At 39.1% G+C, this 18,762-nt stretch overlaps 1 protein-coding gene across 2 annotated transcripts; it reads left to right on the forward strand.

The window, feature by feature from the left end:
* Positions 1-1,173: 1,173 nt before the first annotated feature.
* Positions 1,174-18,167, forward strand: smyd1a (SET and MYND domain containing 1a). Of its 2 annotated transcripts, none has more exons than XM_018734331.2 (10): positions 1,174-1,552; positions 5,680-5,856; positions 6,376-6,589; positions 6,887-7,017; positions 7,282-7,320; positions 11,034-11,229; positions 13,147-13,239; positions 13,682-13,845; positions 14,330-14,498; positions 17,462-18,167. In XM_018734331.2, the coding sequence occupies exons 1-10, from the start codon at positions 1,431-1,433 to the stop codon at positions 17,615-17,617; spliced, it is 1,461 nt and encodes a 486-aa protein (XP_018589847.1). In that variant the 5' UTR covers positions 1,174-1,430; the 3' UTR covers positions 17,618-18,167. The 2 variants fall into 2 exon arrangements, with proteins under 2 accessions (XP_018589847.1, XP_018589849.1); XM_018734333.2 differs by having other exon boundaries at positions 11,034-11,214.
* Positions 18,168-18,762: the final 595 nt, after the last annotated feature.

Below are 18,762 nucleotides of genomic sequence, written 5' to 3' on the forward strand. Positions count from 1 at the left end.
GCTGATATTAAGCAGACTCATTTGCTGAAACTTCATAAATGTGCCCAAGTTTTGTAGAACATTTTAGTATGGTTGTGGCAATACTATATGTTGTCAAGTATTCAGTTCTGTTCTGTTTTTACCTCTTGGAAAAGATCACTTTTGGATGTCTGCCCCATTCCCTCCAAATCTAAAATGCTCTTGCTCTTTTACCCAAACAGTTTGTCTAAATTAGACAGCAGAAGGCTTGAAAGCCTCCTTACTTGTTTATGATGATGGCACTTTTTCCGAGAATCAATCACTCTGTACACACTAGGAAAGTGACAAGTCCTATTTCTAGTCTTAAGTCCAAGTCAGGATTTTTCTTCTGGTTCACTTCATAGCGTCTTATTTGACACAGAAACATACAGTTCCTGCCAAAAGTTTGAGTACATTTGGGCAATACATGTGGCATCAACTGGACAGATGGGTCAAAGCAGAGCACCACAATAGTAGCCCACACCTCTGGGAACTACTGCAGAAGAGCTGGGAAGATGTGCTAAAGGATGTCCTGCAGAAACTTGTGCATCAAATGCCTTGTGAAAAACAAAAATGGTTTCTGACAGTCTTGATCGGTGCTGCATGTGAAATATGAATATAACCTGGGTGAGTCATTAAAAATGTTAAATCTAGATTGTGGGCAGAGTTTAATGAGAGAGCTGTTAAACCTACTTAAACAACATGTAATCACAATTATGTAGATTGTTGTACTCGCCACTGTTATACTGTTACTGCTGTTTGTACTTCTGTCCGTTTTAGGCAGTTCGCCTGGATAACCGGTCAGCGTTGAAAAGCTCACAGTGTCAGTGAAGTGATGAAAGCAAGGTGCAAAACAATTGTATTACACTCAGAAAGAAACGTGTCTATCAAATGGGTTGTACGGAGAAAGCAGTGGAAGGCAATGAGACTCGAGAAAAGCAAGCAGGTCTGAATGTGACCCTACAACACGATCACGTTATATGCAATGAGGGGTGTTGCAGAGTAAGAGGTTTTCCAACAGGGCACCACTTGGGTCTGGAGCACAAGTTTCATACTTAGGCCTCCTGCTCTGACAGGCGTGCACAGCTGCCAGATAAAAATACTTTTGTGATGACACATGTTCTCTTGAAAACGGGAATGAGACCTCCTCCTACCATCGAAAGGAAATGAAGGCAGTCTTCTGATCTTCTCAGTAGTATCATTGACCACCTCAAACATCTCTGGATCCCCTCTAGCACTGACACCCCTCCCCACTATAACTCCATACACAAGCATACTGAAAGCTTGTGGAGTTATCTATTTTAGTCAGGGAACTTGAGGGTTTCAGCGCCAAGAAAGAGCAGTTCCTCTGCAGCGGTACAGTGAAAACCAGCAACTCTTGTTATCCCCTGTCATCTCTGTCCTTCTGCCTCTTTGGCACGACTCTGGAAACCATGGAGAATGTGGAAGTATTTGACGCATTGAACAAGGGCAGGGGCCTGAGGGCCACCAAGGTCTTCAAAGCTGGGGATGTGATCTTTACTGAACCCAGCTTTGCGGCTGTGGTCTTTGACAGGTAAGTCCTGACTTACAATGGAAGTTTGACTGAAAGTGAAACATTTTGGTCAGCACATAGTACTTATGGGATTTTCTGCACTTAAAAGGTATGAAATTCTACCCGACTTTCGCTACTTCTACAGTGCAGACCATGTTTGGAAATGAGTCTCTTGAATTTTGAAAGTGAAAGTAGAAATTCTTGCACGTGTAGCTATGTGAAACAATACAACAACATAACTGCGCATGATTTTATAACGGTATATTCCACTGCCTTAATACCAATATACAGTGTAAGTTGTGTAGTTCATAAGCTCTATATGTGGTGGTCAGGTCTGGAGGTTCCAGTTCAAATCCCCTTAACTGCTGCAGTCCCTTGAATTTCTCCAGTAAAAATTACCCAGCTGTTTAAATGGATAAAATATTAACGAGCTCAGTACACAAACCTAACACCACATGTCACCTTGAACTGAACTAAATAAAGGGCGAAGGTGAAACTGGTAAAATGACTGAGACAGCACTGCAAATCTCTTCGTTCAGACATAGTTATATGAACTTGAGTCTAATGTGTGAGTCGACTGTGCAGTTTGATTTTTCTAACAAACAATGACAATGTTCTACAGCTCAGCTGTTTATTGTTTTCACAATCTGACCATTTACTGTAATAACTATGATTTCTATATTTGAGTTAAATTTAGTTTGGACCAGAGAGTTTCCAAACTCTCTGATTCTAGTGATGTTAATGTGACAGTATGAAATGTCCGGGGAGAGCCCAAGGTGTCCGTACTGCAGTTATTAAATCACAGCTATGCCACCCTCAGCATGTGACGATGTCAAGTAAGGTCAGGAAAGCTTATGTGTCCTGGCGGGCTATGTTTGGATGAAATAAGAGGGGATGAAAGGAAGGCAGATCCCCTAATCTCCTGAAATTCAGCCCTATGTCATGTCCACTTTGCAGCAAAAAAAATATGGGAAAATACCAGCTTTGCAAGACTGCTGGCTGTATGCTTACAAAATGTCAGTTGTGGTAAATCGCATGCAAGACAGAACCATACTTGCTTCTTGTGCTGCACAAACCCACGGAGACATGCATTCTTTCCTTCTTCACTTTCTTCTTACTCTCTGGAGCTTCTCAGTGGTCATGTAATGCATATTCAATATCTTCTGCTATGCTTCAGTGCTTCAACCTGAGTTTTTTTCTGTAATACTCTATTAAAAGGTAGAATAGAAACACAATAAATGAACAAATTTTGAATGATCACCCTTGTACATGCAAATCTTTTCCCTTAGTGAAAGATGCTAGTAGAGGATATCATTGGCAGGTACTAGAGATATAAAAATATCTAATGCTTCTGTCATTTTGATGTGGTATTCTTCATAATGAAATAGTAATGCACTTGCCAGTATGCAGTCCTCTGTGTCAGCTTGCTGAGAAGACCATCATTCAAAAAGTGTATAGACAGTCCCCGGATTACAAATGAGTTCCGTTGTCCTCAGTCTGTCTTTAGGTCGGATTTTGACGTAAGTCGGAACAATTAGGTATGGTGGGTATCTAACGTCAGTTAGTCAAATGTTTGTCTTACTATACCATATATTGTGTACCTTTCTGTGCATAAAAACATTAAAGAAACACTTCTGGATACACTAAAACATCTTTAATATAAGAATACAGTAATAACAAAGATAAATGTAACTACAGTATTTAAAATAGGCAGAGGCATAGAAAGAAATAATAATAAATGTTACTGCTGTCATGGTGAACAGATAACATGGAGGAAACTGGACCCAAGTGCAGGATCGTTTATTCAGAATCAAAGGACTAGGACATGTTCTCGTGGTTGGGGACTGGCGAATGTTCAGTCGATCAGCAAACTGGACAGAGGATAGGATCCGAAATTGTGGTCGAGGGACAAGGCGGGCAGTCGTTGTCAAAGAGACATGGAATGGGACTGGGGAACAATGAGGGATAGGACTTGGAAGAGCAAAGCGAGGTAGGTTTGAGAACAGAGAGGACGATTGTTTCAAGTAAGATTCCGCAACTGGGAAGAGGTTGAGAAGTATTTTTTATAGCCGAGTGCTCTCTCAGAGAAAGAGAGTATGTCTGTGTGCACACGCGCAAAACATTAAAGACATTTAAACGTTCGCTTTTCCAACGTTCGTTGGCATTTCACCATTTCCTGATTGCTTTATTATTTCCACTTTAGTTTCATTCATGATTGAGTCCCTTTTCTTGGATGCATCAGCATTACTTGCATCACATTTACGCTTTGTTGCCATGGTTAAGAGGGTGAAAACAAAAAAATAAAGCCGAATACAGTAACACACAAGAAACTGTTAACAGCAACTTGGTCCGACTTAAAAGAATGAAGTCTGTCCTACCTTGGGCTCATGCGCCCTGCCCACTAGCCGACAAACAGCTGTAGATGCACAATGTTTTGATATGCGTCACAAAGTAGTACTCATCTGTAATTAAAAACCAGTGTAAGTACGGTAACTCAATTTTTTTATACAGTAGGCTTAATTATGAAGTTTTCATCTGATTGTTACTTAAGGGTGACAAAAAATTACCTTCAGGTCAATAAGGGGGTGGTTTGTAACTACGGGTTGTACGTAAGTCGGACGTTCGTAACCCAGGGGCTGCCTGTATAATCACTCCTGCGTTTACATATAAAATGAATACGTATTTAAATTATGCGCTAGAAATAGCTATACCTCAATAGTTCAGTTGCAAACCATCTATCGTGCTGCAGCAATGTTCAAAGCTGAATTTTATTGAGGAGACTTAGGTCTCTGTTTCTTCTTACATCTCGGAAAGGATGTGGAAACTGTTTTAAACAGTAAAGTGCAAACCTTATGTATAAAACAAGTATTTCTGAAGCACTGTTGTCATTGCCAATAATGTGATTGTTAACACATTATTGAAATAATGTGAAATTATTGTTAAAAAGGAACAAATGAAGATCTGTGAAAACTATTTCTGATTAGGTATACGAAGTTTTTAGTTTGTTAATTGATGTTTTTTGTGTTTTATTTCTGTGACCCTTCTTTATTGTGTTGCTTTCTTTGGTAGGAGCTGGAAAATCATTAATTTTAATTTCATCCACTTCTTTGCTTTGACTGAGACTTTTGTTTTGAAATCAATGAAAGCTAGATATATACCTTCATTCGGTTAGGCTCTGTTAAAAGCTCAGATATTGTCATTATTTATTTTAACAATTTTATTGGCTTTCACCTGTATTTTTTACTAATTTAAAACAATGAAAAAGTTGCCTCCAAAATATTGCTATTTAATGCCACTTACTGTTAAGTGATTCATCCCATTAATGTGGAAGATTACTCCTCTTTAATTGCTCACCAACATTAAAGAAAACCATGGATGAGCTTTAAAGTGCTGCAGAGATGGACTGAATGAATGGTCTCAAATTCCTGCTATGTTCAGGTGCTCTTTACTGCTGACTAATGTCTGTTCACGGAAATGCAGGTCACAACAAACAAAATTGAAAAAGAAACATGAGACTCAAAAATTAAAACACACACACACACACACACACACACACACACACACACACACACACACACACACACTTTCAGAACCGCTTGTCCCTTACGGGGTCACGGGGAACCGGAGCCTACCCGGCAACATAGGGCGTAAGGCCGGAGGGGGAAGGGGACACACCTAGGACGGGACGCCAGTCCGCCACAAGGCACCCCAAGCAGGACTTGAACCCCAGACCCACCGGAAAGCAGGACTGCGGTCCAACCCACTGCGCCACCGCACCCCCAAATTAAAAAACATGAAAATGTTAATGTCCTTGAAAACTTTTAACATGTCTGTTTGTGACTGGGAGGTGTGGTGGCGCAGCGGCTTGGTCTGGTCCTGCTCTCTGGCGGGTCTAGGGTTCGAGTCCTGCTTGGGGTGCCTTGTGATGGACTGGCATCCCGTCCTGGGTGTGTCCCCTCCCCCTCTAGCCTTAGGCCCCGTGTTGCCACATTGAGCTCCGGCTTGCCGCGACCCCACTCGGTCAAGCAGCTTCAGCCAATGTGCATGTGTATTTGTGACCCAGCGAATTTGTAAAAAATCAAAAATAGCTTTCTGTTATCCAATATTACCATCACTCAGTACTGTTCATAATCATACCCATCCCACAGTCTCTCACAACAGGTTTGTCACACCTGCTTCCGGCATCAGGACAAGCTTCATCGATGTAGTCAATGCAGGTTTGCCCACTACTGTGATCGAACCTGCCAGCGTGCTGGATGGGATGAGCATAAACAAGAGTGTGCTGCCATCAAGAAGTGCAGCAAGGTGCCCAATGAGACCATCCGGTGAGGAAGATGTACAGGGTCAGAGGGTGTGATACATCAGACTTTTTATGAACGTAGCTACTCTGTAAAAAATATTGTGAGGTATTGGCTCAATTCTGAAGAAAATTTTCTGGCCTATACATACAATATTTGAAAAAACAACAAAACTTCTCTTTGTATGCATTTACATTTACATTTATTCATTTAGCAGATGCTTCTTTCCAAAGCAACAAACATCTCAGAGAAAAATACAATGAGTGCGTTACATCAACAGTAGGAGAAATTTGGATGCAGACACGTGATTCTAGAGTAGAGTTCATTTGTCAAATTCCACAATATGAACTAACAGAGATCACACAAAATATACTATATGCCTGATGCAATCCATATCCAACCATGTATGTTTGTTTATGGTTAACATATGATTATACACATTACTCAGTTTGTGAGGTGGAATGTCTTTGTGTACAGCTTATTCTTAAATTAACCAAAGTTTGAGCTTCCAAGAGTGTGAATAAATGCCCCTCCTGGAATGTCCAGTCTAGCAGCTCGTGCCTTGTGGCGCATTGAGAAAGACGGAAGTATTGTCTCCGAGGGTCAGCTCACCACACTGGACCAACTTGAGGATCATGTGGCAGACATGAGTGCCGATGGCCTGAAGGAGCTGAAAGGCAATGTCCACAACTTCCTGGACTACTGGCCACATAGCAGTCAACAGCATGAAGTGGACAGGGTCTCACACATCTTTGGAGTGGTATGTAACTCAGTGTCTCTTGGGTTGCCCCAACATTTTTTGCTGGAAAAGGAAGTCCCTTAATATTTAATGAGTTGCATCACATACACATGTAGTTTTAATGGGAAAGCTTGTGTTTCTGTTACGTCAGACCATGTGAATACATTTGAGTTTAACTCAGATAACCTGGACGGAGACGTAATTATAATGCAGTTAACAATCTTATGTTAACAGACAATCTAAATGTCCAGTATCCATGTATGAAATGTTGACTTTCTGTTTCCGAAACTGTTTGCTCATGCATCCTCTCGTTCCCAGATTAAATGTAATGCTTTCACGCTGAGTGACCAGAGAGGCCTGCAAGCTGTCGGTGTGGGACTGTTTCCCAACCTGTCTTTGGTGAACCACAACTGCTTACCCAACTGCACTGTGATCCTCAATCATGGGAGGTATGTTTCAGAAGCTGAACTTTACCTTTTACCAGACAGAAACATTGTGAATGCTTGTCAATATTTGTTACAGCAACAGCTGAATTTTATTTTGCTGGGTTTCTTACATATCCTGTAAGTAGAGCAATAGAAACGGAAAAGATGGAATAGTTTTACTTTCATTTTCTCTATTGGCTGTGTCTTGAGTAAAGAGCTTGTCTCACAAGTGTTTTGAGTATACCTACCTGTGCCTTGTTTAAATGATTTTGATATTTTCTCTTCCAGTCAGACTGCTCTGAACCCTCTCTTTCACACTCAGAGTAGGTGGGTTTGTTTGGTGTGAATTACCCCCTGATCATTCTCTAACTTTCCCTCTAATTTTTATTTCATCCTGCTATGAAGCCAGCATGATAGTGGCTAAAGCAGAATCAAAAAGGAAGGTAAAAATAATACATTTGGAGGTCACAGATATGATCTCACTTTAGATTACATGACATCAGATTGGTGTTAAAATGATAGAGGGAATATTGTAATACAAAGTCTGTGAACAAGTCTGCTAGGGAGCTCTGAAGTTTTTATTATTGTAATAATAATAATAATTATTACTACTATTATTATAGACCGAACACTGTGATTACAGCATCATAGCTTGTATTGCGCAAAGAGTAACACAATTTTGTATTCAAGGAATGTACAAAGTCTGTCCCCATAGCTGACATATACACCTATTCCTTTTATAACAGGCTTTACTAATTTAGCAAAACCACCTTTTGTTTCTAGCCAAATTGCTGTTGTGAGGTGATCAAATTAAAATACCAGAATAAAAAGGCAATACATTTTACACTGTACAGTCAGTTATTCTAAGGCTGGTTCCCACATACCTGCTGTGCCACACCAAGAGCTGCAACCAAAACAGTGCTACACGGTGGAGAGTCCAACAACTTATTCAGTGTATCATGTATAATATTCATAACAAAAGGATTATTTCTTGCTTAACTTTTAGCTTTATATATTCAATAATTTATTCATTAATTATGATTAATATTATTATTTTTCACATGACAATAACTTTTATTTAAATAGTTTAATTTATTTTAGGTGATGAATTTTTAAATCTGGGAACCAACTCTTTTTCTTTTATTAGAAATAATAGTAGTTTGACTCCCTCACAATAGAAATTCACTTTTAAATTAAATTCACAATTAAATTAACATTTTTTCACAGAACAAATTAAGCCCATTATGCGAGAATGGGTGTAGTTTGTTTTACCATGGAAGAATCACAGTGTCTGCATATACTGCAGAGCAAAATGAATAGTAAGCAGTGAATGAAATACCTGTTATGGAAGTAAATGATGACCTAACAGGGGAAAAATGCTGTTGCACTGAAAAATAAACACATCCTCCATCTATAACCAGTGGAGACCCAGTGAAGAAAACTGCAAACCCTTCTACAGTACATGCTGTTTTGTTTGGGTTCATGGAAGAGCAGAATTATGTTGCTTGTCTTTCAGTTGTAACATATAGCAGATATGAAATATTTGTATTCCTTTAATGCCAGGAAATCCTTTACCTGGGGTCATAGGTGCGCAATATGGATGGACTAACATTGTGTGTCTGCTTTTCTATTTTCATGTCTACCTCCAATGTATTGTTTGTTGTAAAGCAAGGATTTGCAGCTGGATGCATTCTGGTAGATGCATTAGTTTCAGTCCTGGACTTCCAATTAGCTAAACAATCTTCTGTGGAAAATTAACGTTCTGTGGTTAGCTAACCCTAACCCTCTAGTGACTTATGAGTTTGAGTCACCAGTGCATTCCCTGTGGAAGAAATGTTCCTCTGATATCAGGCTATTCTTTTTCCCCCCAATACCTCAGATACTTCCAGATATTGCCATACTAGCTCCGATTTAAACAAGGAATGGAGAATTTAGTCAAACAGCATGTAAGCTTGCAAGGTGTTTGATCACACTTAACAATATTCTTATTAATTACCATGCACTGAGCACAGTTTCAGGAGTGAATTATGCTCATTATTCAGTGGAAGGCTGTAGATGGTTTGAATGTTTGTAGTGAACGTGCTAAAAACTAGAAAACTGAAAATTGTCACAATTGTGCAACTTGTCCCTGGTTACATTTGATATGAGTTAACAAACAATAACATCATTAGAAAAAGATTAGATTGCAGCATAACAAAAAAGACTTTGTCAATATCTGTAATTCTAATTTACCTTTACTCAAAAGTGCAACATATTGATTACAAAGAAGATTTAAGTTTGGCTTCATATGAAGGTCACCGAATCTTTGTAGACTTTAGCATAAATGACGTCCGACTATGCAACTTATGATTCTCTCCCATTAATCTTATAATATTGCTTTTGAGTTTCAATGTTTGGTTGTGGACGTGGGGGCGCGGTGGCGCAGTGGGTTGGACCTGGTCCTACTCTCCAGTGGGTCTGGGGTTTGAGTCCCGCTTGGGGTGCCTTGCGGCGGACTGGCGTCCCGTCCTGGGTGTGTCCCCTCCCCCTCCGGTCTTACGCCCTGTGTTGCCGGGTAGGCTCCGGTTCCCCGTGACCCCGTATGGGACAAGCGGTTCTGAAAATGTGTGTGTGTGTGTGTGTTTGGTTGTGATGTCTAATGATGATTGCTATCACTGCTGAATAAAGCAGATTTAGAAGTGAAAGTGAAAGTTACAGTGCAACTTTAAAATATGATTACCTACACCGTATTTATATAATAATAACTATTGTTCTATATTTGTATTATTTTAACATGAATGATAACACTCAGCTATGTTAATGCATATTTAATATCCTGGTTCACACAGACAATGTCAACGCAACTCAAATTTATTTTAACAGAGTTCTTCTCATATAGTGACTCGGGAGTGTTGAACAAAAGTTCAGAAGACATAACAACAAATATAAAAGGCTGGTAAAATTAAAATTTCAATTAACAATTAAATTAATTAACTGATTCATTCATTAATACATACAGCAATACTAGATAGTAAAACTAGAAAGTAAGCTCAGTGGCCACAGAAGAAAGGAAAACAAAAAACTTTCAAGCAAAAGGCAAGAGAAAAAGAAAGCTCTGTGCTAGTGGCTGCCCACCACTCCTGGGGGTTGTGTTTTCAACATAGACATATATTGTAAGTGGAGGACCTTCTGTACTTCATGATATACAGATCAAGTTGTTGTTTCATAATGAAAGACATTACTAATTGTTACAACAGAAAAGCATTTTGCAATGTATTATGAGTTTTGTTTTATTTTTTTACAGAAGCAAATAAAGTACAATGATATGTTTATCTAATAAAACAGCTTTTTCAACATTTTGCATCTAAAATAGGAATGTCAATAAAGCTCTTTTAGAAAGACTATTATTTTTTCTTAGACTAAACGTTCGCATGTGGAGATGCTAGGCACATATGCATAGAGCTATTAGAATAAGAAAACTGATTCCTTTTGGCTAAAGAACACAATTTAAATAATCAGAAAACAGTTAAATCTCCAGGTTTAAATCAAACTGAAATGGTGCTGGGTGAGCTGAAAGGAGTCAAGTGCCTTCAAACATCGTGCCATGCAAGCAGTTGTGTGTACAAAAAGAGGCCAAAGTGCTTTTACTGAAATGTTTACATAAATTCCCCAGAGGGGCTGCACACAATGTACTGAAAAACTACAATACTTACTTTTTAGACCCAAGAAATTGCATTTTGGGTTTGTAGTTTAACAATTGAGAAAACATGCTTTTGTTACATTTGGCCACTTTAACCCCTTGATTGCCTTTACAGTAAGTGAGGACTGATATCTGTGTTTCAAGCAAACATTTTCCAGTGGCTGTACTAACTTTGTGGCAACATTGTAGATACCGTGTAAACATGTAACCTCATCCTTCATGTATTGCCTTCCAATAACACTTCCAGTAATATGCCTGGCTAAATTTCATCTCATTAAAATGTCAATTCCATTGCTCATAGTTCCATGAAATGCCTTTTCTGTTCACCATCAGTTCTCTCACGCTCTGTGGTAATTTCCAGAATTGAGCTGCGTGCCCAAGAGAGGATCTCTCAAGGGGAGGAGCTCACAGTGAGCTATGTGGACTTGCTCAATGTGTCCACAGATCGCCAGCAGCTGCTCAAGCAGCAGTACTTTTTTGACTGTACTTGTGAGTGCTGCAGCCAGCACCTGAAAGATGACCTCATGATGGCCATCAAAGAGGTGAATGGAAAGAAGGTTGGTAAATCCTTGCCTTTCCTCTTCCCACTGACCTGCATTCTGTGCTACGTTTTACTGTCATCTTTCCATTATACTGGCAGCTGCAGATCTGCATCCATCACTGCGAGTCCAAGAGCAGTTTCTGCCCTCTTAATGTCAACCTGTTTCCTTGAAATTTCAGAAGCTTGGCATACAGGAACAATAGGCAAGCCAGGAGTGCACAAGGCACAACACTGTGACATAGCAGCCAATCTCAGAACTTACTTATTGACTGTATCTTTTTCCAATGTGTGGGAGTGAACCACATAAACACAGAAGGTTACAATAGGGGTAATTTAGTACGAAAAAAACAGCATGACGGTTGTGCATTCATTGGCGACAACATCACTAAGGGCGAATCTGAGGGCTAATTCTGAAAAACTCAGTGTTGTTCAATAAAACTGGAATTAAGTTTTATTTTCCTCTCTTTATACTCATGGGTTTAACTCATCCATTACTGTTTTAGGTTGCAGAATGGTACTTAGAGAATGATGCCTTGGGGAGTGAATATATTGCGTTCTCAGATGCAAGAAATTAATTACGCAAATTTTCCAGACTCTCTGAAGCTGGTTTTGTAGTGCTTAGAGTTATTGCCTTTGGATCCAAAGGTCACAGGTTCAATCCCGCTGCATGCTGTACTGCCCTTGAGCACCGTTCTTACCATAAATTGCTCCAGTGAAATTACCCAGCTCTGTAAATAGGTAAATATCTGTAAGCTTGTACCTGTAATAATTGTAACGACAACATTATAAGTCGCTTTGGAAAACATCACCTGAATGAATGTGTGATGTGATTCTGCCGGAACTGCTGAATCTCCCTCCATATTTAAAAAGGGACTTAAAACTCCCCTCTTCCAGACTCATTTTGCCCATGATCTCTTAAGTTCATGTAAGGTGTAAATGTTCATGGACAATAACTTTCCTTCTTTCTTGTTTTTCTTTTGCTCTTATCTAAACAAGGAGCTTAAACTACATTAAACTCCATGACAAGAACGTTATGACAGAACAGCAGTAAATGCCTTTTTACGAAAGCACTAACAACGTCACTGTATAGACTATTTGTGACAAACTTTTGAGTTATGGTTTGTCAAGGATACATTTTCCCATTTATTTATTTATTTATTCAACTAACACTTGTCTACTTTTAAAATTGTGTCACCTGCGTTTCTGCATCTAGCCATCAGTTAAAAGTAAAACACTACATAGGAATGTGGGAATCTGGGACTGTCTTCATTCAGTTGCTGCCACTTTTCACAGCTCTCGCCTGCTCTTCCAGATATAGATCAGCAACACAAGTGAATGTTTCAATTATGCACATGTTTATGTACTGAATCAGCATTAAACAGGAATTAGTAGACATTATATATTTTAATCTTCGGTCATTTAAAATGACTTCTCAGAGTATTTTGTCATAAAAAATATTCTTTCTGGGACAAACTCTGAAGCACAGCAGCCCTGCACAGAACAAGCGTATTGATGAAAACAGAATAAAGTCTTACAATGGATTTTTAACTAATCATAGCTTTATCTGAGATTATTACAAAACCCAATCTATGAATAATCGAAGGATGCCTGTATTACTAAGCTTTTGTTCATTTTGGTGCAGTGAGAGATTTATGAATGTACTTACAGTTTCCTTAAACTGAAGACCAAGTGTATGTATTACCATTTATGAACCGCTACAAACACATTTACATCTTGGTGACATGAGCACCTTCACTTTGCATTGTCTTTTACATTTCACGCTGGAGTTGCTGTCCTCACATATTACATTCATATGGCAGATGCTTTTATCCAAAGTGACGCACATCTCCGAGAACAATGTGAAAAGTGCAGCACACAAACCGAAGGAGAGTGAACTGTGAACGTATATTTCTAATATCCCTCCATTTCCCAGCCATCTGATCTAGAGGTGAAAGAGGTGACACAGTTGAGCCTGAAAGCACTGGAGAAGATTGAAAAGGCACGCGTTGAGGGAAACTACCATGAGGTAAGGTTCACATTCTCTCAGAACCGATAGACACTAACAATTCTGACATTTGTTAATGTCGAAACCTGTGCACTCTTGTTCTGTATGCTGACGAATGTATAATTAGAAGCTGTATTCCACGCTTTACCTGGGCTTACACAGTGTTGTAGTGTGCAGGGTGGATGCCTCAGAGCACCTGGGCTGTGTGATCGAATGAAGGTGTCAGCTGTATTCTGAACTCTCTGTTGAGTGTAGTGTGTCAGTGTGAGTGAATGTGTTTGGCTTGAGCTATCCTGGGATAGGCTGGGGTCCCGGATCCTGACGGATTGTGTCCTGCTCAGTGCCATATGCTGTTGCACTGCCGTCATCCAGAGCTGGACAAACTGCTACAGATGTGGAATCAGCCTTTACTTATGAGGTTCAGGTTATGCAGCTCCATTGTAGAGGTCTGCTATTGTATTAGGTGGTGAACCTGTGCAAGGAATGCCTGGAAAAACAAGAGCTGGTGCTGGCAGACACACACCTGTACAAGCTGAGAGTGTTGAGCACAGCCAGCGAGGTGCTGTCCTACCTGCACTATTTCTCTGAGGCTGCTGACTACGCACGAAGGATGGTAGAGGGATATATGTAAGTGTTAACACCTGTTTGCTTCGACATATAATTCTAGATAATATGGCTCAGTCGCTGGGGGCTTCAGGACAAAATAAGGAAAAGAATGCTGAGGAGCTGTAATACAAATTCAAATATTCATTTTACTTAATTTTTCATTTCATTCATTTAATCTACTAAATGAATAAACGTAAATGTAGACTTTATAAGGTATATGTCAGAATCATTTGCGTCAAAATGTAAGTAATGTTAGGATTTTTATTTTCAACTGAAGAAACTATACTTAAAATTTTTAGATGGATATTGAGATTATTTCCTCTGGATTTTACATTTACTGTGTGAAATGAATGTATCATGACGTAAGGTACATGTTATTGTAATTCTTCCACTGTAATTTCAGACAGACACGCTTATCATGATATTCATTCCTATACTAGCCTGAAACTCTACACTAAGAGCCTGTTTGTGTGATCTCTGCAACTACTTCATTTTCACGACACAGGAAGCTTTACCCTCCAAACAATGCCCAGTTGGGTATGGCGTTGATGCGGGCAGGAGTGACCCACTGGCATGCTGGCCAAATTGAAGTTGGACATAGCATGATATGCAAGGCTTATGGCATCCTCATGATCACCCATGGGCCCACCCACTCCATCACCAAGGACCTGGAGGTAATGATGACCCCTCAAAGATTTACAAGTCAGCTCCATTTTGCACATAGTTAATGAACCGTGTTTAAATACCATTGTTAGGACTAATAGTCTGAATAAATAATGAATAATCTGACTCAACGAGAAGCTGATTATTCTGTAAATTTAAAAACCATTTTACTTTGGATGGATGTTGATTTTTCTTGAAATTTGAAACTGACAGTTTCCAAAAAGCTGCCTCCACAAAATGAGTAAAACACATCTACAGGTCATTTACCTGTATATAGACACCACAGTGGCAATGAGGAAAGTCCAGTTGCATCTTAAACTCCTTGCAAGGTTTCAACTCTGCCACAGCAGAGCGTTCACAGAAGAAAATGCCGTAACATATGTGAAAAAAAGATTTTCTGAAACTTTGCAAAACATGAGGTTCTGAATGCTTTGCATGCAAACTGAGTGACAGGACGGACATGAACCACACCCTAGGTCACTCATGGATAGATATTGTCCTCAGCCATTTTTCTCCTTCTCAATTAAAGTGTATTGTTTTGTGTGCAGTCAGCTTTATTGTATATTGGTGTTTTTTAAACATGCTTTACTCTATACCTTAATGAGTAATTAAAATGTATTCATAAACATGCTTATTATCATATGTGATAATTTTGTTTTATAGAAGAACAGGCTTATGGTAATGAGGAGACTGATGCATGGGGCTGTACATTTTACATAATATCTGCCTCACATAGAAGCTACACTGTCCACTTTAAGATATAACCTTAGAATAACATTTTACAAATGTAGAAATTATGAACTTGTGAAGATACAAATGTCTTCTATTTTATTATCTCACATTTTCAAAGTCTTATCAATTGTCTACAATTTCTATTTGTTGCGGTGCAAGCATGATTTATAGACTGGTCCCTCAAGTTATGAATATTTCTGCTTTATGCCATTAGTTCTGCAGCAAAACGCACAGAAATAGAATAGAAACAATAGCACTGTTTGTCCAGATAACTTCATGGACCTTTGCAGCACTAAGTTGGAAAAACTGCCTGAGATTTTCATAGTAAATACCCAGAGAACAAATATACAGTAAATATGTTATTATGCTTCTTTAGGAAAGGAAAGGAAGGCAGTAGCACCAGGATAGCTGGTAGTAGGTTAGAGCTCCTACCTTTGGGCCCAAAGATCCCAGGTTCAGTTCCCACCTTTCACTGCAGTGCCCTTGAGCATGGTACTTACATTGCCCAGCTGTATAAATAGATAAACAATCATAGGCAGACTAGTGTTGTAGGCTGTTTTGTAGAAAATTGTCAGCTGTATGAATAAATGTAATTCTGACAAACATCACACATATTTATCTGATGAATCATTCCCATCCTCGCTGGCACATACAGGGGACGCAGGTAAGCTAGGGATTGCAAGTGATGTTGAATGTTGAGAAGAGTCAGGCCTTTTATTGTGTGAGCGGAGACATGATTAATGTCATGGTCAAGCTCTTGGTCCAGGTCAAAGCCAAGTCCAAAAATCAGGTTAAGAGGCAGAGTGTAGGTCAACGCTATTGCAACAGGAGCAGGAGCAGAAGAAATCACTGACGCAGGTTAGGTAGAATCTTAGAGATTCTGTAACTTCAGACAGTGCTTCCTTGATACCTCCCCTTAACTCAGTGCAAGTGTGCTCTCTTGAACTATTGGGCGGTTGTCTGGGATGAGACACTCATCTCCCGTTTTGTCGTGTCCTCAGTTGCAAATGAGACATGCGGTTGCTTTTTAAGGTCAAACACTTAATACTTTCCCTCATCTGATCCTTTATTACACTTTTATTTTACCTAATGCACTTGAGGAACACGGCATTGCTTATTTATCTCAGCATATATAAAGCAGAACATAACATAAAATTGTGGGAATTATGTAGTTTTCAGTCATCTTAAAGTCATCTTTAGTTTTGGAGTTTGAATTCAATGAAACACAATAGAATAAAAGCCTTGTGATGGACTGGCATCCCACCCACAGTGTTTCCTGCCTCACACTCTGTGCTTTCAGGACAGAGGACCGCACAGCTTAATCTGGGGATTAAAGTGTACTATGAAAATTTAATTTATTTTGACACAGTGGTTGGACTTCAATTCCAAGTTATGAACAGACTTCTGGTCTGAGAAGTTCAGGTGAACTTATGTTCCCAGCGGACAGTCAGCAGTATGAAGCACTCAGTAAAAGTGTGGGTTTGGAAGAAATCAATAACCTTGCACCCAATGAAATAAATTATTTTATTTTTTATTTCAGCTCAATTCTTTAGTGTTTACTATCAATATGTGGGTTTTTTTCAAAGTCCAAGATGAAGAACAAGATGCAAACATTTGTAAGCTTATGGAATTAATCAGACAACAAATCAGGACTAAATAGGTGTTTGTAGGGACAATGTATTTTTAGTTTAAGTCAATTAAATTTTAATGTAGCTCAAACTTATTAAAAATGTTAAAATAAAGTCAAAGTACCATTTATCCAATGATAAATGTCAGACTTAAAACGCTTAAGGTTTTGTGTAGATTGACTAAAAGATGATCATTACTCAAGGATTTTTTTCTGCATGGCATCCTAATCGCCGCACTCTTTTTACCCATCCTAGTGCCCAGTTCCTAGCACCACATGTACACTCATATACAGCAAATACAGCCTCTGTATTATTGAGGTTTTATTGATTTTGACTTGGGGTGAAGGTGACTTTGGATTTACAAACAAACTGAGTTATGAACAGATTTATGGTATCAGTTGTGTTTCAAAGGTGAGGACTCCTATGATGAACTTGCTGTTTGCCGTTTTTGGCTTCACGTGTCATGTCATTTCCCTCAGCCCTCACATAAGTTACAATTCCACTGTAAATAATTTGACGAGTTACATGTCTCATTTCATTAATTGACATTTGCACAATATTTCATTAAATGTATTAATGTTGTATTTTGCTTCATGTTTACTTTGTGTCACCAGGCAATTCGGACACAGACAGAGGTGGAACTTCGCTTGTTCCAGCAGAACAAAGATGCCTATTATAATATGCGTGAAACAGCCCTGAAGAAGGTGCCCATGAGTGCAATGGCAGAAGTGATCCAAGACAGCATTAAGAAGCTATTTCGTTCAAAATAAGACATCAGCTGCCACATGCTAATGAAATTACAGTCGGTTGCACTTCTACAGAGACTTGAATTTAAAATAATTATCACAACTCAGCAAAAGCTAGTTTTATGTTAAATGTACATTAAATGCATTGTGGAGCCCTCAAAACCACACTTCATTCAGTACATGTTAAATTACACACTATATATATATATATATAGTAGTTTCTGTACTTGGAAGCAATAAAAGCTTGGGGATTAATTTGAATGAAATGAAATACTTAACATGAAGTAACCACATATGTGAATTACTTTAATTACAATCGTAAAAGTATGCTTAAGGATCCAGCAGTTTTACTAAAATTAGAATATTGCTAGATTTGCCTTTGCTTTTGCTTTGTTTTGTTTTGATTGTGTTTCAACACTTAAACAAAAGCAAGTCATTTAGGTAAATATTATTATAATTATTGCATTTATATATGTATATACTTGTATACACTGTATGCTGTACTCTGCTATACTGTATACTCTATATATTTACTTCTGCTCGCGTGGTGGTCCCGTGCATGAAAGGTAAAGCATGGAGGCTCTTGGTTCTGGCTCTGTTGTGGTGAAATGACCTCCCCCTCTCACTCAGAACTGCTGAAAGTCTGTCCACACTTAAAAAGGGTCTGAAAACTCACCTTTTTCAGACTCACTTTGCCTATCATCTCTTAAGATCATGTAAGGTGTAAATGTTCATGCACCATAATTTTAAGATCATCCCCAGATAAGCCTTTACACAGCCTCTACTCCTGCATTGTACCTAAATGTTTGTGTACCACGGGGGGTGCGATGGCGCAGTGGGTTGGACCGGGTCATTCTGTCTGGGGTTCGAGTCCCGCTTGGGGTGTCTTGCGATGGACTGGTGTCCCGTTGTGGGTGTGTCCCCTCCCCCCTTTGGCCCTGTGTTGCCAGGTAGGCTCTGGTTCCCCTGCGACCCAGTATGGGAAAAGCGGTTCAGAAAGTGTGTGTGTGTTTGTGTGCCTTTATTAAAAAAAGAAAAAAAAAATTGTAGGAAGGTGATCAGGAATCGTGAATTCTGAGTTTTACTCACCTACTCGTGTGATGAACATCGGTGCATAAAGTGGAAAGAAACTAAGTTTGTTTAAGAATCACATGTCTGCAAGTATGTCT

Source organism: Scleropages formosus, chromosome 5 (assembly GCF_900964775.1).
Source record: "Scleropages formosus chromosome 5, fSclFor1.1, whole genome shotgun sequence".
Classification (NCBI taxonomy): Eukaryota; Metazoa; Chordata; class Actinopteri; order Osteoglossiformes; family Osteoglossidae; genus Scleropages; species Scleropages formosus.

Coding starts and splice junctions, on each gene's coding strand:
- smyd1a (XM_018734331.2), top strand. CDS start 1,431: ATGGAGAATGTGGAAGTATTTGACGCATTGAACAAGGGCAGGGGCCTG. Junction 6,590..6,886: donor TCTCACACATCTTTGGAGTG/GTATGTAACTCA, acceptor TCTCGTTCCCAG/ATTAAATGTAATGCTTTCAC. Junction 7,018..7,281: donor GTGATCCTCAATCATGGGAG/GTATGTTTCAGA, acceptor TTTCTCTTCCAG/TCAGACTGCTCTGAACCCTC.